At 47.0% G+C, this 25,191-nt stretch overlaps 1 protein-coding gene across 1 annotated transcript in view; it reads right to left on the bottom strand.

The window, feature by feature from the left end:
• Window positions 1–25,191, bottom strand: part of WDFY4 (WDFY family member 4) — a 260,133-nt gene that overhangs the window by 127,980 nt on the left and 106,962 nt on the right. Inside the window, exons 31-38 of the mRNA XM_082407126.1 lie at window positions 19,454–19,618; window positions 16,533–16,736; window positions 15,698–15,812; window positions 14,278–14,435; window positions 11,370–11,608; window positions 9,380–9,498; window positions 7,667–7,852; window positions 6,801–6,937 (exon numbers count right to left, since the gene is read on the bottom strand). Coding sequence (XP_082263252.1) covers window positions 6,801–6,937; window positions 7,667–7,852; window positions 9,380–9,498; window positions 11,370–11,608; window positions 14,278–14,435; window positions 15,698–15,812; window positions 16,533–16,736; window positions 19,454–19,618 — 1,323 coding nt within the window. The remainder of the gene's footprint in view (window positions 1–6,800; window positions 6,938–7,666; window positions 7,853–9,379; window positions 9,499–11,369; window positions 11,609–14,277; window positions 14,436–15,697; window positions 15,813–16,532; window positions 16,737–19,453; window positions 19,619–25,191) is intronic.

Here is a 25,191-nt window from a genome sequence, read left to right as displayed (position 1 = left end):
CTCCTGGGAAAGTCTTTTTTTTCTTGCCCAACATCATGTTGAATTTACAACAAGTTTAAGTAAAAATAGTCCCTGTGATGACTTTTTAAATTTCAGATTTTTAAAATTTCCTACACCTTCTTAAAGATTTTTGATTATAACTCTTTTACAGTAGAACATCTCTGGGAATTCTAACTTCCGTTTTCATAGCTGCTTTTTGACTTCCTTGGCTGGTCCCCTCAACTCCACCGCTTACTTCCCCTTCATTTCAAAGCCCATTCTTTTCTATTTTCAAAACACTCTTCTTAGCCCTGGGGTGCTCCTGACTCATGAGCCTTTTGCCCAGGTGAGTGAAATCTGAGGCTTTTCCACCTCAAGGGCTGTTCACCCCTGGACACAGAGGTGCCAAAACACTGAATTGGAAAGCACTGTGTCCCATCAGACCTCAACCTCCTTCCTGAAACAGGGGAGTGGGATCCTCGGGGACTCACTACACCTTCAGCCTCAGCAAGACTGAAATCTCTCAGCAGCAGGAGACCAATGCAAACATGCCAGAAAGCAAGACCAAGAGCAGCTTGATCACTCCCACAGCGACTGCTCAAGCCTTCCAATTCTGCATGCTTGCTTCCCCTGCAATTTTTATTTGGGTTCCATGACTTCTTTAAAGAGAAAATAAGTATACAGGAACATTTACACATGAAATGATATGATGTCTGGGATGCTGCTTCATAATTATTCTGTGCAGAGGGAGAAAGCGGGTAGGGATAGAGAAGAGACAAGATTGGCCAAGAATTGAAATTTGTGGAAGTGATGGATAGATACATGGGGATTCATTTTTTATTTTCCCTACTTCTATATCTGTTTGAAAATTTCCACAATGATTTTTAAAAGGGATAATGGGTAAAGTTCTCAGAGTGGATGGTCAAAAATGTCATTTTCCTTGCCAGGGACCTGAGCTAAGGCTGCTTTTAGTACAGCTGTCACCCCATGGCTGGTCTCGGCCAGCATCTCATCCTCCACTAGGGGCGGTGCTGCGCCGTGGCTGAGGGTGAGTGATAGTGGGCCTGGGCACACATTCAAGGAAGTACCCAGCGGCAGGTCCACGGTCATCCTGCCCACACAAGTGTCCAGTCTCTGAGATCGTCAAGGCCCCCAGGCATGGGCACTGCTGGTTTTGCAGGAGGCTCTTGTGCGTCTGGGTGGGGGGGGGGGGCCTCGCCCACAGGGCAGCCCTTAGAGGACCTCATGGGGCCTTGGAGTAGATGTTTAGTGCTTTCGTGTTCTTGCCAGGGCAGACATAAAATTCTTGCAGAAACCTGTCTTCGGTATTTTAGCAACTGCAGTGTGCGACCCTCTGGCTTTGGGTGCCTTCTCATCCCCTTCTGTTAATTCTCACCTGGCCCTGGCTTCCCTACGTGGGCCATGTCAACATTCTAATACATGGCTTTGAAGACAGCAACTGGAAGCTTGCTCAGTTATCTCCAAAGGCCATGGAGACGTGGCAGACACAGAACCCGGCCCTGCCCCACCGGCTCTTGCTCCTCTATAAACCCTCTAAGTTTGCTCAGGTGAGGCACACATGGCCCCTGCATGAACAGCCGTCCACACAGAAGGAAGGTGGGGTGAAATCTAGCTCATACTTTGCAGAACAAGACCTGGGTCAGGTGGCTGTGTGCCCCTCGCCCCAGAGGGGGTCCCACCTCCTTACAGGGTAGAGGCGGCCCTGTACTCTCAGCGTCCACCCTCTGGTCCCCGTTCTCCGCAGAGCCCCACAGAACCATCTGAATCCCACACCTCCCACACCTCCTACACCTGGGCACACTACACTCTCTTCTCGAGGCCTGATTGAAGAGCCACGGAGCTAGGGCCTCTGTTTTCGGTGGCCCTCTTTTTTTTTTGCTCACACCAGCCTTGATTAAACAATTTCTCTTGTGTATTCTTTGGTTTCCACTGCTCCAACCACTGCCTTGCCTCCATCATCTCCCACCTGAATGATGCTACAGCCCCCAGCTTGTCCACTCCCCCAAAAGCCCTAAACTCCAATCTAACCTGTACAAACAGAAAAGTGCCATTCCCCTGCTTAACCCCCGACCTATGGGCCCCAGTGCCGCCCTGACCTGCCTCCATGCCCATCCTGCCACCTGCAGCCGCTTTGCCCATCCCCCTGCTCACAGGCCTCACAACCCCTTCCCACCGGACCTCTAGCTCCTGTGTCCCATCTGCCCATTTTCTGTTTGCTGATGTTTAAAAAAAAAACAAAACAGAGGATGACACACTTTATGTTTTGGAATAATTTTGGATCCACAGAAAAATAATAAAGATAGTACACAGAACTCCTGCTCCTGTCAGCCCCTCACCTGGTTTCCCATAATGTTAACATCATACATTGCCAAGGTGTGTCTGATAAAACCAGGAAACAAACACTGGTTGTTGATGTTTTTTCAACTTGTTTTTAAACAAGGAAGTTTGAAGCTGAGCAGATGAGCAAAGCCGCTCCTACTGCTGGGAAGAGGGGTGGCTGGCAAGAGTGTGTGCCCTGGGTCCCTCCAAGCGGAAGGGGGCATGATGAAGTGGCTTCCTGGACACCCTGAGTTGTCCTTTGGTAACCTCAAGGGAGCCCGAGGTCCCAACCTCTGTCCCACAGGCTGACACCCACAGCCTTTACCCTGGTAGAGACGATGACTTCACGCTTTGGTCCCAGAAGGGACTGTGATGGGGGTCAGGGGGAGAAAAGGAAGAAATAACATCTCTATATCAGCCTTGCCTCAAAGTTCAGCTCACCTGCCAAGAAGAAAACATTTTCTACTGAAAATGAAGATAGGTAAAAGGCATGAGGAATCGTACATCGTGTGTCTCACTCCAAGGAACAATGTATCAGTGCTATAGAGCTGTCAGCCACTGACATGATAAGGAATAACACCAAATGAATAATGTTTCCTCCAAAACCAACTCCCTTAATTACAAGGCCCTTCTTTCCAGAAGAGAGACAGAAGATGCAGAAACACCAATTTCATGCACTTGCGCCTGAATAATGTCTCCATGCTGCTTTTTCCAGATGGCGACCTTCTCACTGGAGGGACTAATGATGTGGGCATATTTAGGGAAAAACCAATAACAGAGTCTTTAACCTTCAACAACAAAAAGCGTGTTATACAAAATGTTCCTTGGGATACATTAGAAAATATCAATTACATTGCTCACCGAGGTGTAATCAGCTGTAATAATCAAAATTAATTTTTAAAAATAATTAAACAGACCCCAGGGCAAATAGTTGATGCTCTTATCCTATGACATCACAGTGTACATATGTACCTGAGAAGTTGTGCCTTCTGTTAGCAACAAAGGCATCTCACGCGGATGAGTGATGGATGCGGGCTCTGAAGGCTGGTGAGTTTCATCCCACAGAAAGGGGCGGGGGGGGGGGGGCTCTGTGCAGCTCCCTACACATTCTTTAAGAACCTTCTATGTACCAGGCACTGTGCCCAGCCCAGACTGAGTTACTGGTAGGAGATGCTGCTCAGTAAAGACGCAGCTAATTTTTTTTTAATTAAAGCACAGTCCACTTTGTTTCAAAAATAATTTGTCTTTTAAAATTCCACAAGACAGTATAAGCTGTAGAAAAGATATATAAATCAGGCTGGAGGTAAAATGGGGCTCAGTGAGGAAGAAAGAAGCCAGGGAGAGATATGTGTGGGTGTGTACACGTGTTTTGCAGAAATTTATCCCACTGGGCATGTGCAGTTACACCAGTTGGGCCACGCTTATCTCTCTGGCTTCCAAGTGCCCAAATGAAAGAGGAAAACGTAATGGTGTCAGAATTTCTGCTGTTTGAGTTGCTGTGGAAAAGCACAGTCCTTCCTGGTGTCAACAGTTGAGGGAGACGTCCCCCAAGGCTGTCCTCTCCCCACTGCAGTCCAACCACACTGGCCTTTGCTGCCCTATAACCCCCAGCACACTCCTGCCTCTGTGCCTTTGTCCGGTGGTCCTCCTTGCCTGATCACTCTTGCCTGGAGAGTCACAAGGCTCCTGTCCTTCCTTATTTCTCTGCTCTCACACCTCCCTGCCAGAGAGGGCTTCTGGCCACCTCCATCTAAGTGGCCCAGAACCTCTCTCATCACCCTCTCCCACTTACCCTGCTCCACTTTTCCTTATTGCAATTAGTACCTCAACATTTACAAATGTATTTATCTTTTTACTGTCTATCTGCACCTCCTAGAATGCAGTCTCCATGAAAGCAGAAAATATGTCAGTTTTTCTCTCTTCTGTAACCTCAGTACTTACAGCAGGGTACAGAATAAGCACTTAATAAAATTTGTTGAATGAATGAATAAATAGATGGATGGATGAGACCTCAACTGATGCAGAAGACAACATCTTCAGCAGCTCGCCTTCACCAAAGACAGACACTTCAAGTATTCCTTCTTCCAGATCTCTCAACGGGAGCCAAGAGCAAACTGTTATAAGCCATTTGTAAACCTACATGGTCCCAAACATTGCTGTTTACTCAAGCTTCTTTCAGATGGGCTGTTTCTCAACAAATCTCCCCAGGACTCGGAGGCACTGAACTGTGCCAGTGACAGTGACCTGGCGGGGGGTGGGGGGTGCCACTGGCAAGACACAGCATCAATAGCCACAGGGGTTCCCATAAAATGCATGTCCATGCCCAGCGTCTCAGCTGTCCCTTCCACAGCTACCCAGCCAGACTGACCTGACCTCCTGGGGACAATGCTAACTTGGTCAAGGAGTAGATGCTCCAGGGAAGCCCAGGGGAGAGGGGCTGGACCCCTCCTGCCACAAATGGCATTAGTCAGGAGCAAGTGCTTGGGCACAAGCGGGGATGCTCCTGCTTCCCGTGCTAGGTGCAGCTGTACCAAGTGTGAGATGGTCTTGTCTTGCCCTTGGCAGAGAGAGCTATACTGGAATTTTGTAAAGCACTTGCACTTTCCAAGTGCTTCCACATAGTCTAGTGTAAACAGAGTACATTCCCAGCTGTAAACTCAGGAATTGAGGCTCCGAGAGGTTTTGGAGTTGACTAAGGGTGTGCTCAGAAGTGCAGAGACTATGAAGGAAGATCCTGTCTCCACTCTGCCACTTCCTGGCTTCAAAGACCTTGACTTTTTCTTTCAGATTCTATTTCACATCTATAAAATGGGATTAATAATAGCTGTGTGATGTCACTGGCACGAGATCTCAGTTTTTCACTCAGTCAGCCAGTAAGTCTGTGGACAAATTTAATGAGTAGTGTCTTCCACAAGCCAATGCACTGAAGACACAGCCTGCCCTCAGCTCTGAACACCAGGGGGCCGGCCAGCCTAGTCAATTTCATCTCCTGTCTTTCATTCTATCTTCAGGCTCTTTCTCCATTTGTCCTGAAGCCTATTACTCCTGAACCTTGGAAAGAAGAAAGCCCCCTTCTCCTGGCAGTCTGGGCACTTACAGGCTCTCTTCTCCCAGTATCCTCTCTTCTCCCCATCAGACACTGACCACAGTGGACAACAGACCTACGGTGACAGCAGGGCCCAGATTCTGAGCACATGGGATTTGGAGTTAACCTCAATCTCCAAAGTTACACGGGCAGAGTTCAAATTGTGTAAGATGTCTGTCAACCGTCTACCCCACTCCCTGGGGAATCCCTTCCCACAGTTTCCCACAGTTATTTGTCCCATTGTGCAAGTCAGGAAATAAAGACTCAGGGGAGTTAAGTGAATCACAAACCAAGGTCTCTTGGGCCTAAGGCCATGCCTACTGAATGACCACCTTCTGCCTCTGAAGGTAAGTCGGTGACCCCATGATTAGAATATATGACAGACTGTATTTTCCAAGGAGAGCCTCAGCAATATTTCCAGTACTATGGTCTCTTGCAGAACCTTGCCACTTCCCTACCAGGATGTAGAGTCTATTGCCCTCCCCATGAACCTGGGCAGAACTCTGTGCCTTTCTGGACCAAAAAGGACTGCAGCAGAGGTGATGCTGCATGGTTTCCAAAGCTGGGTCACGGAAGGCAATGTGGCCTCCACCTCTCTCTCTTTCTCTCTCTCTGTCTCCATTTTTCTCTCTCTCCTTCTCTCTCCCTATGGAAATTTATCCCTTAAAACCCAGCCACCAGGTTGTAAGGAAGCTCAAGACACACGGAGAAGCCATGTGTAGATGTTCCGGCCAACATCCCCAGCTAAGGTCTCAGACTAGAGCCAGCAGCAACCCCCAGATGTGTGAGTAAGTGAGCTTTCCAATGATCCCAGCCGAGGCCCCAGACATCAGGGAATAGAGACACCGCCAACCCCTGCTGTGCTCCAGATTCCTCACCACGGCATCCACGATCACAAAAACTTCACTGTCAGTGTTACCGAGTTTTAGGATGCTTTGATATGCAGCTTTAGAGACGCGGACTAGAAAACCCTGACAGCTCAACCCCACAGGGTCAAGAGGATCCACCACCATGTCTCCCAACAATGGCACCAACACTTCTGTCCCCCTTTGCTGCGTCCACACACCCAGCTCCTGCTGAGCTGTGGGTTAGGGCTCTCTGAGTACACCTGACTCAAAAAGAGAATGGGAATAAGGATTGGTTTGGGTTTTAATGCCAAAAGGAACAGCTGCTCTTGGCACTCAAGTGGAGCCCATATTTGCTTCCGGTTAAAGCTAACCTAAGACCTGACTCCCACAGATGTAGCCTCAACTGGGAAGTCACATGCATTACCCGTAAACGCTCAGAAGAACATGGAGTTAGATCACATCCAGTGACAACAGAGAGAGAGGACATGATACATGGGGGTTTGAAGCGAACGCCTGATGTTCTCTAAGGAAAAGGGGTCTGGGCTCACCTCTGCTTTGCACTCAGGGTTCTTGGTCTGCCGCCCGGGCATCAGCCTCATGGCTGAGGACAAGCTTCCACTCCATGAAGGGACTTTGCTGTGGTGTCCGACACTTGAGCGACTGGCCAGTGACTTCTTTTCAGATGCTGGCGACAGAGAGGCAAAGACCATCAGAGGTGAAATTAAGAGGGAAACAAACACACACTATTTCTACAGCTGGCTTGGCTTTCAAAGGGCAAGCCAGGGGGCACAAGCCCAGTGTGCCTGCCTCCAGTAAGGAAAACAGCCCAGGCTACAGGTTTGAATTACTGTGAACTTCGTGATGCTGAAAGACTTAAAACAATATATGAGCCATAACTTGAGAGTAATGACCTCCTTAAAAAGAAACTTAACCATTATTCCTGCAGCTGCATTGGCTAATAGAGTAAAAATGTTGAGTCACTGGTAGAATGCAAGGGAGGTTAATATCTTTGGGATGAAGAGTTTTACTTGGAACATGAAGAACCTGAGGCTCCAGGTCACTGCATGACTTGGTGCAAGGTTTCAAACCTGGTAGGTGAGTATCAGGGCAGGACCTAGCACCCTAAGTTCCAGAGCCCAGGCTAGAGCTCTGACATGGTGGCCCTTCCCTCTGAGAGATTACTAGAATCTGCTGCTTGGTTGGCACCTCTGGCCTTCCTTTCACCAAGATGCAAAGCAGCATTCATTCTTTGTGAGCAAAGATTCATGAGGCTTCAGTGCTATAAATGCCACCCGCCAGAGGGATGAGACAGAAGGTCTGGTGTAAAAGGCTTTGGGCCCTGAGTGAAACCCTGGGGGAGCCTGGTTCTGTGAGACTCAGAAGTTCCATTCCCTGAAGCCAAGTGGACAGAGACCTAGGTAATGCTGCCAGGCCTTGAGCATCATCTCTTCCCAGAGTGGGGTGACCTCCTCAATCTTCACTTCACTCTCTCCAGGTTTCACAGAAAGATCAACCTTGAAGTTATCCTCCAGCTCCTGCCGTCTCTGTGCCACGAGCTGCTGCCAGAGAGTCTGAACAGTCTTTTGGATGTTGTGCTGGACTAATGGAGAGAGTACATCACACAATCAGGACAGCCTCAGTGCTTCTCCCAGAGACAGCCAGGAGATGGCATATCATGGTTGTTTTTATGTGCATCATTCTTGAACATCACCCCAGCTTTGCAAGCTCCAGCCAGATAGCCGTCAGTATGTAGAGATGCAGGACTGATAGCAATGCTACCAACATCCTTGTGAGCTGGCCTCTCCCCGACCTCTACCACCAAGTCCTGCCTGCTTCACATGTCCAGAGCTGGGAAACATGATTGATGGGCTCAGTGAGCCCCTTTCTCCCACCCCCAATTCTGTTAGATACCAAACAGAGAGATACCTTGTGTAAGCTCTAGGTAACAAAATAGCTCCCCCCAAAACAGCTCCTTCCAACCTTGACTTTTATGTTGGCCCCTCAGTGGAATAGACACTGAACCCAAGACTGTGCCCAGGGGCCCAGGAACCAAGCCAGTTCTCTCTCCTGGCACTGGATCATGCTTCCAACTACCTACCCACCTCAGTGCCCTGGATTTGCAGAGAGACAGACGAATTTACCAAGCCAGTTCTACCTGCTATACCCCATAAATATAATCCCCTGAATTGTGCCTAACTTCCCTCTGATCTTGGGTCACTGGGTCCGCCCTTTGGTACCAGCCTCTACAGTTTGTTTTTCTCACCCTAGGGGGATGGACATTTCTCAGTCCACTCTACTAGTTAATCCCAAAACGCAAATGTTCATGTTGTAATTAACATTACAAAACAGTAAACTCTAAACACACAAGATTTTTGAGCACTGGCTTTGGGCACCTATCTGACCAGAAAATAAGGATCTTTGTGCCTACCACCTGGCATCACAAGATATCACAAGGTATGTGGCACAGTTGGCAAACTAAAGTGGTGGAAGAAGGTCTGCTGAGGCTTCCTGCATCAAGAGGGAGAAATCTCTCAGACACATGGATCTGGCTGCCTTTTTTTTTTTTTTTCCACAAACTGCCATCCTTTTAACTTGATTCGATATTATCAAATCCAAGAATAAACTCCATTAAGCCAGAAATCTCATAAAGTAATGAGCTTCTTTACTCCATTCCCATTTTCTAGAGAAGAAAGCTGAGAGATAGATAGGTAATGGCTTGAACTGAGTGATACGGCACACAAGTTTCCACATCTAGTGGTCCAAAAGAAAAGTCAAGAGACCAGCTGAGAAGTGAAATCAACTTATAGTGAGGTTCTCTGGTATTTTAGTACACCAAGTTCTTAGTCTCACCAAGTCTCACAGAGCTTTCTCTTCATCTATCTATCCATCCATCCATACACCCATCCATTCTATTTCTTGTATACAAAGATCATTCAAATTTTATTCTCTATCAGGTTACCTTGCTGCATTACTATATTGTTCTAGGATTTCCTAGGACGTCTTCTGTCTTTTAAGAATCTTAGTAATATTTGCTTCCTTATCTTAGGAAGAAAATACTGAAGAATGCAACCCTAGCAGTTACCACTATCTTCTACTCCCCCCAAAATAAACAACAAATAAAATGTACCATTGCTCAAGCTTGGGAAGTCTTCTCTTTTTTCTCTCACTTCTTCATTTGGAGAAAGAAAGACTTGATGATAAGGAGTCATTCTATGCTTGGGTTCCAATCCAAATCCTTCTGGATAACTAGTAGACAAGAGATTGTTCACTATGAACTCCAGTTTCTTTGGGATCATTGTTCTTTATTACAAATAATTATCCTGCAAACTCAGTACACATCAATATGAAAAAAACTTGTCTAATCAAGTTAAAGCAAACACCTATGACAACGTCCATGACAGGTATTATACAAAAGCATTCTAGAAAATAAGAAAAGCACCTTCTCTTTGTCCCTATCTTATTAAATCCAATCCATGCTCCCAAACAGACCTCCTCAACCTCTGCTGGTTTCTCCATCATGAGAACTGGTCATTTCTTTTTGCATTTAACTCTGCCTTTGCTTGGCACTAATCTCATCCCTCATGGAATGGGGCCGGGGCCAGCTTCATGGGCCTGTGACCTGTGCAGCTGTGTACGGTCCGAACTCAGAAGGGTCCCATGCTTGGGCTCTGCTGTCACCATCTTGAAATTCTTAGTAATTTTTGAATAAGAGCCCCGCATTTATACTCCGCTGTAACCTTGCACATCATACAGCTGGTTCTAAGTGGGGCGCAGTGGTTTACATATTAGGTTCCCCATGGACCATGTGCTCCAGAACTCCTGGCTGTGTTCATGTCCAAGTACCCTCTTCTCTGGGCCTCTCACCCAACCAAGCAGAACAGACATTCAGTACAAGTTTGTGGATTGAACCAAAAATGACAAACAAGGAAATGAAAAAATAACCAGCATATAAGGATGTCCATTCTTGAAATTTCTAGAATAAAGTCCCTTTGGACTTTGGAGGCCGCTTTGCTATACATAGGGATTTGAGGAGGGCAGAACTTCAAGCACACAAATCAGCTGGCATTCTGCTCCTCTTAACCATGCTTCCAGTATGGATAGGGCCTAATTCTTGAAATACAGAAAAGAAAGAAGCACTTCCCCAATTTAATCCATACACTGAAAATGGATTATTTTATTTCAAACAAATAAAAAGGCAAGTACCTCCTCTGGGCTAGGAGCGTTTTCCAGTGCTTCCCAGAGTGTTTTTAGACAAGTCAACTCGTGGTTTGTAACGTTCAATAGTCAACTCGACAGGATTTGGGGGATTTTTTTTCAAGTAATCAAATTTGTACTGGGATAAACACAATTGAGAAAAGGACAAGAATAAAGTATAATATCTCATAGTCCTCTCTTCCTCAACATGGTTCTATTAATAAGAGATAATATTCTCAGGCAGTATAATGCCAAGGCACACATGATGTATGATATATACTTACTACCACACAGAGGGAGAGAGAAAGTACACATACACAGAAAAATCTAACGTTTTCAAACTTTGAACTTCAGGAAAGGGATTTAAATAGCTTAATTTAATAATTTAATGTACTTGTATTTCTTTTACAAGGATGCTTATGGATGTCATTTTATATCACAAATTGTGTGTGTGTGTGTCTGTGTCTGTGTGGCTTTTTGGTTTGGTTTTTTTTTTTCCTGCAAGCAAAATTATTCCTGGCTTGCATGATTTAATTTATTATATATTTTCCCATTCTAAGATTTCATGTATCAAAAGTGAGTATTCCTGAAACCTGGCTGCATCATAAAATCAATGTATGTATTTAATGTTGGAGTTTTCTGCCTGCCTCTCCCCACCCAAATTAAATCAATGAAGTATCTTACAGCCTGAGAATTATGGAAATATGGTAAATTATTATTTCATGATGCTCCTAGCTGCTCAGTCACATGGACAGGTTTGAGGACTACTTACCGTATTATCAAATATTGCACATAATTTGGACAACCAGATAAACAAAAGGATTGCATCATCTATAATTGATCGACTTCAATCAAGTGTCCTCTAAAGCTTTCTTTCCTGCATTGACCACTGGCAAGCAAGGAGACAAGTGGGCAGCTCTAACCTTCTTGCATTGAGCAGCAGAAGACAATGCATGAGACACATGAGGAAGCTGGCGTTAGAATTATAGGTGGCAAAGATAATGTCCCAGTGTTCCTGAAGAAAGCCCAGGATGTTGAGAAGGCTGAGGCATTCGGAGAGGGACTGCTGGGGCTTGGAGAGGCAATAAAGAATGACTTTATTTAGACTGCTGTATAGAGCACCGATGACAGCGTCTCTCTGAGAAGAGGCGTTCTCGATGACCTGTGTCATAAAATAAACACACACAGACACATACTTGTGAACACTTTGAAGTTTAGATACCAACCCAGTTAACGGTGAAAATGATACAATCTCAGATTCTTTTCTGTATTTCAAAAAGTGACATTTCTAAAATCAAAAAGGACTACCTTCCTCAACCTTGGAGCTTCTATTTAAGTGGATGATCAATAAAGGGAAATCAAACGTTTAAATTTACCAAAAATTGGTGTTAAAAAGTTAAAAAATTAAAAATTTACCACAGTCATATTACGTTAAGTAGACATGGGGACGGACCAGAGATTTCTGAAATACTGGTAACATGGTTGACATTCAGTATATAAGAACATGCTATTAATAGGGTCTAGTTTAAAAAAATGTTATTAATACTAGTTATCAGGTATAGATTGTTACAATATTCCAGTTACCATGCTAAGCATTTTTGCATTTCTTTGCATATGTTTACATATATTGCCTCATTTAAACATCATAACAACATTGTGAAGTAGACACTAAGATTATCCCACCTTAGGGATAAGAAGGCTGAGAGTCTGAGGGGTAGGAGAGGTAGGTGGTCAGCAGGAGTCAAACCCACACCAGACACTTGAGCCATGCTCTTAACCACTATATCTTCTAAAGGAAATGTGCATCCAAAGGATTTTAGTTCATGAGAGATTTAGAGGGGGAAGGCAGAAGGTCCTGATTTGTGGCCTTAACACCGAAGCCATCCATCTGTTTGGCTTCACTGAAAAGAATCCATAGAACAAAAATTATGTGCAAAATGTTTCAGTCTATTAGAAAGTTCATTTGTTAGTTATAGATTGCTCTCTTCAAACCTCATAGGTAATGCAAGTGTTCATACTAATTAAGTTTTATTTAAGCCTGCTGGAATTTGGGGTTCATGTTTTTATCATCATCCTCTCCTACTCTTCAGATGGGTCACATCTTTCAAACTGAGGTTAAGAGGTGTGCGAGTCACAGGCAGCGAGCAGGAGAGAAGAATGGTAGATGAGGGCAATGAGAGTCCTTGGGCCTGGCACCCTGCTGAAGACACATCAGCCCCAGGAGGCACCAGCTCTTTGATATTAGCTCTGAGTATTTGCTTAGACCATTGGGGAGCTGCTATAGATTGAATGTTAGTGTCACCCCAAAATTCATATGTTGAAAACCTAGTCCCCCAGTGTGATATATTTGGAGATGGGGTCTCTTGGAGGTAATTAGGTCATGAGGATGGAGCCCTCATGATAGGATTAGTGTCCTTATAGGAAGAGATAAGTGAGAGCTTGCTTCCTCACTCTCTCCATCATGTTGAGGGTACAATGAAAAGATGACCCTCTCTAAAACCAGAAAGAGAGCCTCACCGGACAACAGATCTGCTGGCACCTTGATCTTGGACTTCCTAGCCTCTAGAACCCTGAGAAGCAAATGTCTGCTGCTAAGTCACCCAGTCTATGGTACTCTGTAATAGCAGCCCAAACTCGCTAAGACAGGAGCTCAGTGGCTACTCTCATTTTCAACACGACCTCCCAAGAATCTGATTTTAATCCCCTCAGAGCTGACAAGGGATATTTCTCCCTTCTAGGAGTTATTCTTGAAGAAACCTCTGAATACATTCTTTTCAGGTTGCCTACAACTGTGCATCAGCCAGACTGACTATCACTCTAGGAACTGTGCCAAGGCCCAGTCCTGGGATCTGCAGGGGACTCCACAGACAGAAGAGTGCTGGGGGCACTGATGTCATTGTCTCTACGAGGCAATGAAGAGCAAGGAGAGGGGCTCTCCTGGATTCTGCCGCAGAGAATGCACCGAGAGCTGCAGGCAGGAGCTGCTGGAGGCAGATTTCCACTTGGTAAGAGAAAGTGCTTCCCAACAATCACAGGTGTCCCGCTGACTGGAACCCCCTTGTACCATAGAGAGCTCCTCACACAAGGATGGTTCAAGGAAACAGTGAATGGCCACTTGTCAGGAAAGGTTTCCAGAATGAAATGAGAAGCAAGGACCAAAAAAAGGGTTCAACTCTAGAATTTTAAGATTGTTTGAGTCTTTGCGTATGCGTGTGTGCACATATACAATGAAGAATATGTACACATGTGCACACACATACTTACATCTAGGTGTATCTACAGGCATGCACTGGCATGCATAGGTATGTATGTAGATGGAGAAAGAGATAGAGAGAGAGGGAAAGCACATGCAAGAAAAACAGGACCAGGTAAAAATAGACTCTTTCTTCGAATTCAGAAAGGCCCAAATATGACAAATGGAGGTGGATTTTATAGAAGAAAATGAAATAGAACTTTTGGAGATAAAGACCTTTTTCGCCCTTTGTTGATGAGGAATAACAATAATTAAGATTAAACTAACATTTACAGTAAAAACCCAAAGCGGGGTGTGCAGAGTCTAGGAGGTGCCTGTGCAGGGGGCTGCGGCCCCTAATTATCGAGATGGATCTCAGATGGCCCAAGGTGAGAACACTGTAGGGTGCTCAACATCTACTAGGTGTTAACCTGGGCGGTAACAGTCCTCCTCCTTCCTCCCACCCATCTCAGATTCTATTTCCAGGAAGGACAGCAGGTCAATATGAACCAAGTGGACAGCAGCCAGCAGTGTCATACAGATACCTGGTGGGTCAGCAGAAGCCTTATTTACCACCACGGCCAACCTGAGGTTCTTACCAACATTATGTGCTCCATGATGAAGAGAAGGATATGCCTGGGGTCTGCTGAGAACATTCCACTGTACAGCTTCTCCACCAGCTTCTGGATGAAGTAGGAGATGCTGGCAAGTGAAGGAGCAGCAGCAGCTTCTGCATTTGGCTGAGGCTCTCTACTGCCTGGGGGTTGGGGGAGGGTGACAGACCAAGGCTGAGAAATCATCGGTCTAAACTGCCTTCTCTCCACAACAATCTCCAAGCCCCTCTTGGTAACCAACCACATCTTACTCACCTCTTTACACCCCATTGTAACCCTGTGTGTACTCTGTTGCTCCAAAAATGGGGTCTTATATACAATAGGTGTCCAATGAACACACATTTATTCAAAGTAAATCAATCTTGAACAATCGGTGATATAAACCAAATGGGGAGGAGGCAAGTACAGAGCAGCATTTCTTCCAGTGGCCATTTGGAAGAATAGTGGGTGAGAATTTAAGGCATAGGGTAATGGGAAGGCTGTCATGGTGACCCAAGGCCCTGCTGTTATTTGGGAAGAGGATGAAGCTGTAAGGTCAGGTCATCTATCTGTGCTCACCAACACAGCAGGCATTGTGCTCAGACATGGATGCAACGATCTCAGTTAATCTTTAAAGCAACCCTCTAAGTTAGCCACGATTATCCTCCTCACTCACAGGGTCAGGCACCTGCCCGGAGTAACACCACCGTCCAGTGACAGAGCCATGCTCAGAATTGGGCTATCAAGCTCACGCTTTTCATCACTCCGCTACGTTACCACATTTCAGATACCCCAGAAAACCAAAAGTCAGGGCTTCTGCACTGTGGGGCAAGAGGAGTCCAGAAAATGAGCTGTATCACTAAGGATTCCATGACTCAAGAACCACAGAAAGGACTTTTGTTTAATCTTGTCGGGAAGGTACAGCTGCCTCGGAACCAAATGTTCTGAATGAAGTTTCAGTTTGAACTTCTTAGGGGCAATGGCAGCGTCTTCACCCAGGTTCATTCATTTAAGAAACATTTGCTGTGCCCAGGCATAGGTGAGCAGAAGAATGTTAAATTCAGGTTGACATCTTGACTCCCCTCATAGGAAGAAGAAAATTCTACTGAAGCTAGAGGAGAACTGATTTTGGCTCAGAGAACAGGACTTTCCATCTCTGACTGACCCAACAATGGCAGGGGTGACATGGAAAGTAGTAAGTATGCCATCCCTGGGGTCTCCGAGCAAGGTCACTGAGCTCTTGTTGTGAACAACAAGAACAGGTGGAGGGCATCTTCCTGTGGTTCCGAAAGCACCCTACAGTCCTGCAGCCTAGACTTCCTCTAGAGTCCTGGGGTCAGTGGCTGGCAGGATTGTGGCTGCCCTGCTCAGCTGTCAGCAACTTTGTGTCAAGAACAGGAGGAGCAAGTCATCCACCCTCACTCACCTCTAAGCATTGGTGCCTGACCTCCACTCGTCACATGAAATATTTCCATGGTGGAAAGCAAGACCTTAGACTGAAAGTCTCGTTTCTGTTGGCTGGTGGCATTGTCTGGAGAAGCCTGGAAGTAAACCCTGGACTAAGACAGCAGCCACATGGCCACGATGTCCACTCAGTGCCCACCAGGTCCCTCTGCCTGGCCCATGTGCTAATACTGCCACTGCTGGGAGTGTGGGCTGCCAACAGCTCACAACTGCCCCTTCTCTGGGGCACTGTCCTCTGCTGACCAAACTGCCTCAACTGGGAAGCAATGCCTACTTCCTAGGGCAAGGAGGCAAGGGGTGGGGGGCCCACAGCCAATGACCACCTGTCAGGTGCCTTAAGGTGGGGCCAACTCTGGGATGCAGATAGCACACTACTGCTCTGATCCAGGCTACTGCTGAGACTATGTCCTGGCTAGGTTCTCCCTTGTCCTCCTCTGCACCCCTTCTCTGCTTTCCTGAGAGCACCGCCCCCCAAAAATTACTTCCACAAAATCCCTGTCTCAGGCTCTGCTTCTAGAGACCTGGCTAAGACCTGCCCTCATTCATCTATTGACTTGCTGCTTGGTGAGCTCCCTGCTCTGCTGGGGCCTGTGGTTTCCGGAGGACGCCCTCCCACCAATCACTGCAGTGCCAGGAGAGGTGCCTGACCACCAGCCAACTGGCATGGACAGGCCTGGATGAGCTCTCTCAAGAGATCAGCCCTCAGGTCTCCCTGGGCACACCCCGCCCTCATGGTGCCCATGCCCTCCCAGCCTGTTCCCACAGCACAGAGCCCAATGACACCCTTTCCAACCCACCTCCAGGAGCACCTCCAGCGGCAGCCACTGCTTGGGGTTGGAAGCCCCAAGGAAGAGCTCCCTCAAGAGTAGCTGCATGAATTCCCTCAGCTGCTTCCGGGTGGGATGTGACTCAGCAGGAGCCTGTAGACCCTCCTCAGTGCTGTTGCCTTCAGGCTCGGCCTCAGGACTGCTGGTGTCCTGGGTAGACTCAGTCACGGCCCCCTCAAAGACAAGAGAACCCCAGCATAAGCGGCCTACCCTGCCTCAAAGCACTCTCACGTCCACCTCTGAGGTGTGCATGGTGGGATTCTCATCAAACCCATTCACATGTAAGGAAATTGAGGCTCCGAGGAGGTAGGCAGCTCGCCCAGAGCCCCAGGGCTCACAGACGGCCTGCTGTGGCCTCCGAACTCCAGATGGGTGGGAGTGGTGGACAGAAGCTGGGCACAGAGCAGGAGAGACCTGCAGTGCTCAGCGAGGAAGCCCAGGATGTATCCCGTGCAAGGCACTTCCCTCCTCGGTGCCACAGCTCCCCATCAGTCAAATAGTAATGATGGAAAGGAACACACACAGATGTGTGAGGATGCAGTGAGAAATAGTGCATGCAGCAATGCCTGGCCCTGGTGTACGGTCAAGATAGCTGGTTCCCACCTTCCTGTGGGGCCCTCACCTTTACTGCCTGCCAGGCTCTGCTGATATTGACAGATAGGACCCTCAGGTGGAAAGAGAAGTAGGACTTCAGCCAGTCCTGGCGTCCAAGTCCCTGAAGTGCCTTGGCCTTCGCTTTCTCAGTTTTACATTTATAAAAATATTGGGAGATAAATGAGATGGGGGTCATTAGCCCAGATACATCCTGGAAGACATGGAGATGCTGGGAGGCCAAATGACACGCCCAAGGACACGCGGCCAGGGATGCCTGACTCCTGGCCCATGAACTTTCCATGCAAGTTTATCTGCTGGTATCTCCCTTGGCTCATTCATAAAGTTAATGCAGCCATTCTTAATTAAGCCATAAAATGAATTTAACAGCACCTAGGGAGGTGATGACTGCATTAATTAGTTCCATGCGGCCTTGACTGGAAAGATGCCATATAAAATCATAGCAAATCGAAACCCTTTTGGCCACCAGCCTTCTGCATGCAGAAAGTCTGTCATGTGTTCTGTGCAACAAAGGCCTTTTGGAGCCGACTTGGAGCTGAAACAAGGCAAGGAGCTACGGGGATAAGAGCTCTGGAACTGGGGCCTGTCTCATCCACAGTAGGCTGGGAGGCGACTTTGGGCCAGGCCCTCCCGCAGGCAGGAACTATTGAGCGTGGGGAGGAAGAGCCCTGGGTCAGAGTGTGCTCTGTGGCTGCTGGTGGGCAGCCGGCTGGAACCCTGACTCAGCAGATGGCGAGCCTGGCGTGCGGGCGAGGGGCTGAGGTGGGGATCCGGGCTGAAAACGTCAGGCCGTTGACTTCAGGGCCCGGCCCGCTCCAGGTGGGGGGGATGGTGAGGGGCGGTCTGTAGGGCTGCCCTGGCTGGCTTCTTGGGGGGTGGGGGGGATCCCATCCCCCACCCCCTTCAGTGCTGCTCACAGTGCCTTCCTTTGCTCTTTATTGCATCTTTTTTTTCTTACTTTTCTAGTATGTTGCTTTAGTTGACATTTACCCATCAAACTATTTTATCTTTTTGCAAATCTTCTAGTCTTTACATTTTGTCTTTTTATTAAAACTAAATACTCAAATTTTATTAGGTCATTTAATGCTATTTTAAACCAACCGATGGAAAGGACATGGGCTTTGGGGTGAGAGACTGAGGTGTAAATCTTGGTTCTGTCACTTATTAATCACATAAGCTGTGGCATGTTTCATCTCCTCAACCCTTTTGTGAGATGGGTCTCATCGTCCCACTAAACCCGGAGGAAACCAGTCTGGGCCGCTTCACCTCCCGGAATCTCCCCTCCCCCTTTAACACCTCCTGCGTCAGGGCATGTTAGGGGATGTGAAGCACCAGGCTCAGGACTGTGGTAGGTGCTCAGGAGATGGAGGCTGGCACTGTGAATACACTTCTAGAAAAGAATAGCTGAAAGAGCATGTTCATTCACTTGGTCATTTAGCAAATAATTACAGAGCAAATATTACCTGACCTCACTGTGCTCGGCATGGCTTCTAGACCCTCTACTTACCAACAGGCCTAGCGTGCTCCTTTCGCTGCAGTTACTGATTTGTAGATAGGCGTCGCTAATTCACTCTCCCTGGCTGGGTCTCACCTCCTATTCTATCAAGGCGGGTGACGAGCAGATTTCTGCTCTTCCTCCTCCTGCACCTGCCTTCACACCTGTCCTCGCCTGCTCCTCTCACGTCCCAGATGCTCTTAGCCCACTGAGTCCCCCGATCGGCTGGGACTGGCTCTTGCTCTCAAACTCACTCGTATCTCTTCCTGTAGCGCCCTCTCCACCCCCACACTCACACTTTGTCCTCAAGACCCAGTTGGTCCCTCTGCGCTCCCAGCTGGGCCTTGGCAAACCCTCTGATTGAAAGATGCCATGGCCTGCAAACAGGACAAGAGTGCTGCAAAGAAGATGGGACACGGTGACAGTTCCACCCCTCCCCCGGCTGGGGCACCGGCCGCGGGTTTCCTGGGGTGGAATCTGTTGTTTCATATGATCAATGTGTGGGTATTCCATATAAAACTGGACTTGATCTACCATCAAATTTCTCATTACTGAGATTCCTGATGACTCAAAAACTTATTGACTCTCAGAGCCAAAAATGACCTGAAGCATCATCTCATAAAGAGAAGGAAAATTACCCGAGTTGTTTACTTAGGGTTTCAGCTAAGTTGCCTTAAATGTATTTTAATTTGGGGAGGGGTGGGGAGGAATTTTGTCCTTTGCCCTTGAAGGGTGATGACGCTCACCCCTGCTCTCACTGGGGCAGGGCAGAGGCATGTCCTACCTGATGGGTTCCCAAGGGGAAGGTGACTGCAGCCAAGGTCTGGAGGAACTCTGGGGCCCGCCAAGCCGGATCCTGGGGGTAGGCGCTGTGCACGAGGCCAAGGAACTGCAGCACGCTGGCTGGGAATGTCTGTTCCCAGGCGCTGTCTCCAGAACCTGTCGAGGGCTGATCAGGGACACACTTCATGAGAGGCGGTGCGTGGGAGCATGACTTGGGGCTGCATAGGAACCAGAAGATTTTAAATCTAGGGAGATGACCTCCTTTCTGAGATTCTCAACAAGACACCTTACTGCAAGACACCTAAAACTGTGGATTAGAAAAGGATACCGGTCATCAATTGAGGAAGGGTTTAATATGCACAGGCTTGCTCTAAGGGCTTCACACAAATTCCTCTTCTCACCTCACAACAACCCTCTGAGGCAGGTTTTACATTTACCCCTATTTTACAGATGGGAAGACAAAGACACAGAGAGGTTAAGCAGTTTGTTAACGTTCAACCAGCAGATAAGGGGCAGAGCCAGGAGTTGAACCCAGGCAACCTGGCTATAACATCAGACTGTCTTCCCCATATGCCCCTCTGTGGTGTGACATGGCCTCTGTGCTCAAGGAACTTGCCAATTAGGACTGACGCCAGCCTTCCCCAGCTCAATGCTAATGCTCCCAGTTACAGACCCTGGACAAACCCTGTCCAAGGCTGCCAGGGCTTGAGGAGCCCCTTCCCCACCAGCCAGGGCTCTGGAATAGATCATGTTGCACTGAAGTGATACCCAGTACCCTGAGGGGACCCAGGCACCTGTTTGCCTCAAACCATAACCTGGTCTTGGCCACATGGCTGAGCCTCCATCACGGCTGCACACTAGCGCCTTGCTGGAGCCCAGCTCCCTTAACCAGCTGTGCCCAGTCACTCTTTCTGGATACTAACTCTAGCCTCAGTGTGTCCAGCTGCTGCCTGAGGCCCTTCTCTGTCCTGGATGGACAGCCTGGAACTTGAAAATTGAGCAACCTTAATATCAGGGTCATTCCCTACGTAGCCACGCCAACAACTAGACTGAATGACTCTCAGCCCACTCCTGTGGATGTTGTAGGTGGACGTCGGGTCTTCCTCTGGCCAGTTCCTCATCCCCAGCCCCTCCCACCACGGCGTCCTCATTTCCCAACCAGCCTGCCTCGAGTCCTGGCCCTGTGTGCATGAGTTCGCATGTCCTATTTACCAAATAGGTACCAAATGTCTGGAACTAAGCCTCATTCTAGAAAACTCAAACCTAATTGAAGAAAGAAAGGCAATACGTATGGGACAACTAGAGAGAGGTGTAAAATCTCATTCCTGGGATCCTGTGAGGGTTTGGTATGAGCTGAGCAGGCAGGCAGAGGAAACCTGCTTCTGAAGTCACCTGCACCTGGCTTCTCCACCAGGTTCATACAGCACGATATTAGATTTAGAGGGAGTACCAGAAGTCAGAGTTCAGAGAGCTTTTTCTGGAGCTAGTCGGCCTGGTTTGAATGCTGCCTCTGTTGCTTACTAACAGTGTGGATTTGCACCACTTTCTTAATCCCCCGACACCTCCTGTCCCAACTCTGCAAAACAAGGATCATAATATGACCTATGTCATAAGACTGCCATGAGGATTAAGTGAGACATTTTAGTACTTCAGGCTTATTTTCACAGTGATTAGCACAAGGTAAATACAGAGGAAGCTGGGAGATAAGGTCAGATACGGAGGACTTGGACTTTCGGAAGAATTTGGATTTGATGTACTAAGAAACAGGCATCCCCTGAAGATCCTTAGGCAAGGTAGTGCCCTGGAATGAAATGCTAATGCTGGACACACGTACCTCCACCATGCCCTCGCTCTGTGACCCTGCCTGAGTGAGTTAACCTCCACAGCTTCAATGTCTACATTTGCACAAGGGAGAGAATGCTGTCTGCTCCCAAGGATAGGTGTACATAGCAGAATGGCTAACATCTACAAGACGACAATGCTAAATATTGACAAGGACCAGGAGCAACTAGAACCTTCCCAGAATAAGAGCTGGTGAGTGTAAATTGGCACTTCACTTTGGAGAACTATTTGGCAATATCTACTAAAACAAATCACGTGTAAAGATTATAACCCATAACTTCACCCTGCGTATATTTCCTACAGAAAGAAGTATCTATGTCCACCAAAAGATATGTACATAGCAGCTTTATTCATAATATTTCCAAATGGAAACAACCCAGAATGGATAAATAAATAGTGATCCATTATCACAATAAAATACTACTGAACAATAAAAAAGAATGAACCAAGATGGCAGAGGAGTAAGACATGGAGATCACCTTCCTCGCCACAAATACATCAAAAATACATATATATGTGGAACAACTCCTACCGAACACCTACTGAACGCTGGCAGAAGACCTCAGACTTCCCAAAAGGCAAGAAACTCCCCACATACCTGGGTAGGGCAAAAGAAAAAAGAAAAAACAGAGACAAAAGAATAGGGATGGGACCTGCACCTCTGGAGGGAGCTGTGAAGGAGGAAAAGCTTCCACACACTAGGAAGCCCCTACACTGGTGGAAACGGGGAGTGGGCGGGGGGGAAACTTCAGAGCCACGGAGGAGAGCGCAGCAACAGGGGTGCAGAGGGCAAAGCAGAGAGATTCCCACACAGAGGATCAGTGCCGACCAGCACTCACCAGCCTGAGAGGCTTGTCTGCTCACCCGCTGGGGCAGGTGGGAGCTGGGAGCTGAGGCTTCAGCTTCGGAGGTCGGATCCCAGGGAGAGGACTGGGGTTGGCTGTGTGAACACAGCCTGAACGGGGCTAGTGTGCCACAGCTAGCTGGGAGGGACTCTGGGAAAAAGCCTGGAACTGCCTAAGAATCAAGAGACCATTGTTTCGGGGTGCTGGAGGAGAGGGATTCAGAGTACCGCCTAAAAGAGCTTCAGAGACGGGCGCGAGCTGTGGCTATCAGCGCAGACCCCAGAGACGGGCATGAAACAATAAGGCTGCTGCTGCAGCCACCAAGAAGCCTGTGTGCGAGCACAGGTCACTATCCACACCTCCCCTCCCGGGAGCCTGTGCAGCCCACCACTGCCAGGGCCCCGTGATCCAGGGACAACTTCCCCAGGAGAATACACAGTGCGCCTCGGGCTGTTACAATGTCACTCCGGCCTGTGCCGCTGCAGGCTCACCCCGCATTCCGTATCCCTCCCTCCCCCAAGCCTGAGTGAGCCAGAACCCCCTAATCAGCCGCTCCTTTAACCCCCTCCTGTCTGGGCAAAGAACAGACGCCCTCAGGTGACCTACATGCAGAGGTGGGGCCAAATCCAAAGCTGAACCCCAGGAGCTGTGTGAACAAAGAAGAGAAAGGGAATCTCTCCCAGCAACCTCAGGAGCAGCGGATTAAATCTCCACAATCAACTTGATGTACCCCGCATCTGTGGAACACCTGAATAGACAATGAATCACCCCAAAATGAGGAGGTGGACTTTGGGAGCAACTGTAGACTTGGGGTTTGCTGTATGCAACAGACTAGTTACTGATTTTTATGTTTATCTTAGTATAGTTTTTATTGCTTGTTATCCTCAGTGGATTTGTTTATTGGTTTGGTTGCTCTGCTTTTTTTTAAATTACTTTTTAAGTTTTTTTATTTTAATAATTTTTTTTATTTTTTATTTTAATAACTTCATTTTATTTATTTATTTATTTATTTTTCTTTCTTTTTTTTTCTCCTTTCTCTTCTGAGCCATGTGGCTGATAGGGTCTTAGTGCTCCAGCCGGGTGTCAGGCCTGAGCCTCTGAGGTGGGAGAGCCGAGTTCAGGACATGGGACCACAGGAGACCTCCTGGCCCCACGTAATATCAATCGGCGAGCACTCTCCCAGAGATCTCCGTCTCAATGCTAAGACCCAGCTGCACTCAATGACCAGCAAGCTCCAGTGCTGGACACCCCATGCCAAACAACTAGCAAGACAGGAACACAACCCCACCCATTAGCAGAGAGGCTGCCTAAAATCAAAATAAGTTCACAGACACCCCAAAACATACCACTGGACATGGTCCTGCCCACCAGAAAAACAAGACCCAGCCTCATCCACCAGAACACAGACACCAGCCCCCGCCAACAGGAAGCCTACACAACCCACTGAACCAACATAACCCACTGTGGGCAGACACAAAAACAACGGGAACCACAAACCTGCAGCCTGTGAAAAGGAGACACCAAACACAGGAAGTTAAGCAAAATGAGAAGATAGAGAAATATGCAGCAGATGAAGGAGCAAAGTAAAACCCAGACCAAACAAATGAAGAGGAAATAGGCAGTCTACCTGAAAAGGAATTCCGAGTAATGACAGTAAAGATGATCCAAAATCTTGGAAATAGAATGGAGAAAATACAAGAAATGTTTAATAAGGACCTAGAAGAACTAAAGAGCAAACAAACAATGATGAACAGCACAATAAATAAAATTAAAAATTCTCTAGAAGGAATCAATAGCAGAATAACTGAGGCAGAAGAACGGATAAGTGACCTGGTAGATAAAATAGTGGAAATAACCACCACAGAGCAGAATAAAGAAAACAGAGTGAAAAGAATTGAGGACAGTCTCAGAGACCTCTGGGACAACATTACATGCACCAACATTCGAATTATAGGGGTCCCAGAAGAAGAGAAAACGAAAGGGACTGAGAAAATATTTGAAGAGATTATAGTTGAAAACTTCCCTAATATGGGAAAGGAAATAGTCAATCAAGTCCAGGAAGCACAGAGCGTACCATACAGGATAAGTCCAAGGAGAAACACGCCAAGACACATATTAATCTAACTATCAAAAATTAAATACTGAGAAAAAAATATTAAAAGCAGCAAGGGAAAAGCCACAAATAACATACAAGGGAATCCCCATAAGGTTAACAGCTGACCTTTCAGCAGAAACTCTGCAAGCCAGAAAGGAGTGGCAGGGCATATTTAAAGTGATGAAAGGGAAAAACCTACAAACAAGATTACTCTACCTGGCAAGGATCTCATTCAGATTCAATGGAGAAATTAAAAACTTTACAGACAAGCAAAGGCTAAGAGAATTCAGCACCACCAAACCAGCTTTACAACAAATGCTAAAGGAACTTCTCTAGGGAGGAAACACAAGTGAAGGAAAAGACCTACAATAACAAACCCAAAACAATTAAGAAAATGGTAATAGGAACACACGTATCGATAATTACCTTAAATGTAAATGGGTTAAATGCTCCAACCAAGAGACATAGACTGGCTGAATGTATACAAAAACAAGAACCGTATATATGCTAACTGCAAAAGACCCACTTCAGACCTAAGGACACATACAGACTGAAAGTGAGGGGATGGAAAAAGATATTGCATGCAAATGGAAATCAAAAGAAACATGGAGTAGCAATTCTCCTATCAGACAAAATGGACTTTAAAATAAAGACTATTACAAGAGACAAAGAAGGACACTACATAATGATCAAGGGATCAATCTAAGAAGAAGATATAACAATTGTAAATATTTATGCACCCAACATAGGAGCACCTCAATACATAAGGCAAAGGCTAACAGCCATAAAAGGGGAAATCAACAGTAACACAATCATAGTAGGGGACTTTAACACCCCACTTTCACCAATGGACAAATCATCCAAAATGAAAATAATAAGGAAACACAAGCTTTAAATACACATTAAACAAGATGGACTTAACTGATATTTATAGGACATCCCATCCAAAAGCAACAG

The sequence above is a fragment of the Balaenoptera borealis genome (assembly GCF_965194805.1).
Source record: "Balaenoptera borealis genome assembly, chromosome: 10".
Classification (NCBI taxonomy): Eukaryota; Metazoa; Chordata; class Mammalia; order Artiodactyla; family Balaenopteridae; genus Balaenoptera; species Balaenoptera borealis.
Note: the sequence above shows the minus strand (reverse complement) of the source record. Positions and strands in the feature narration are given on the sequence as shown.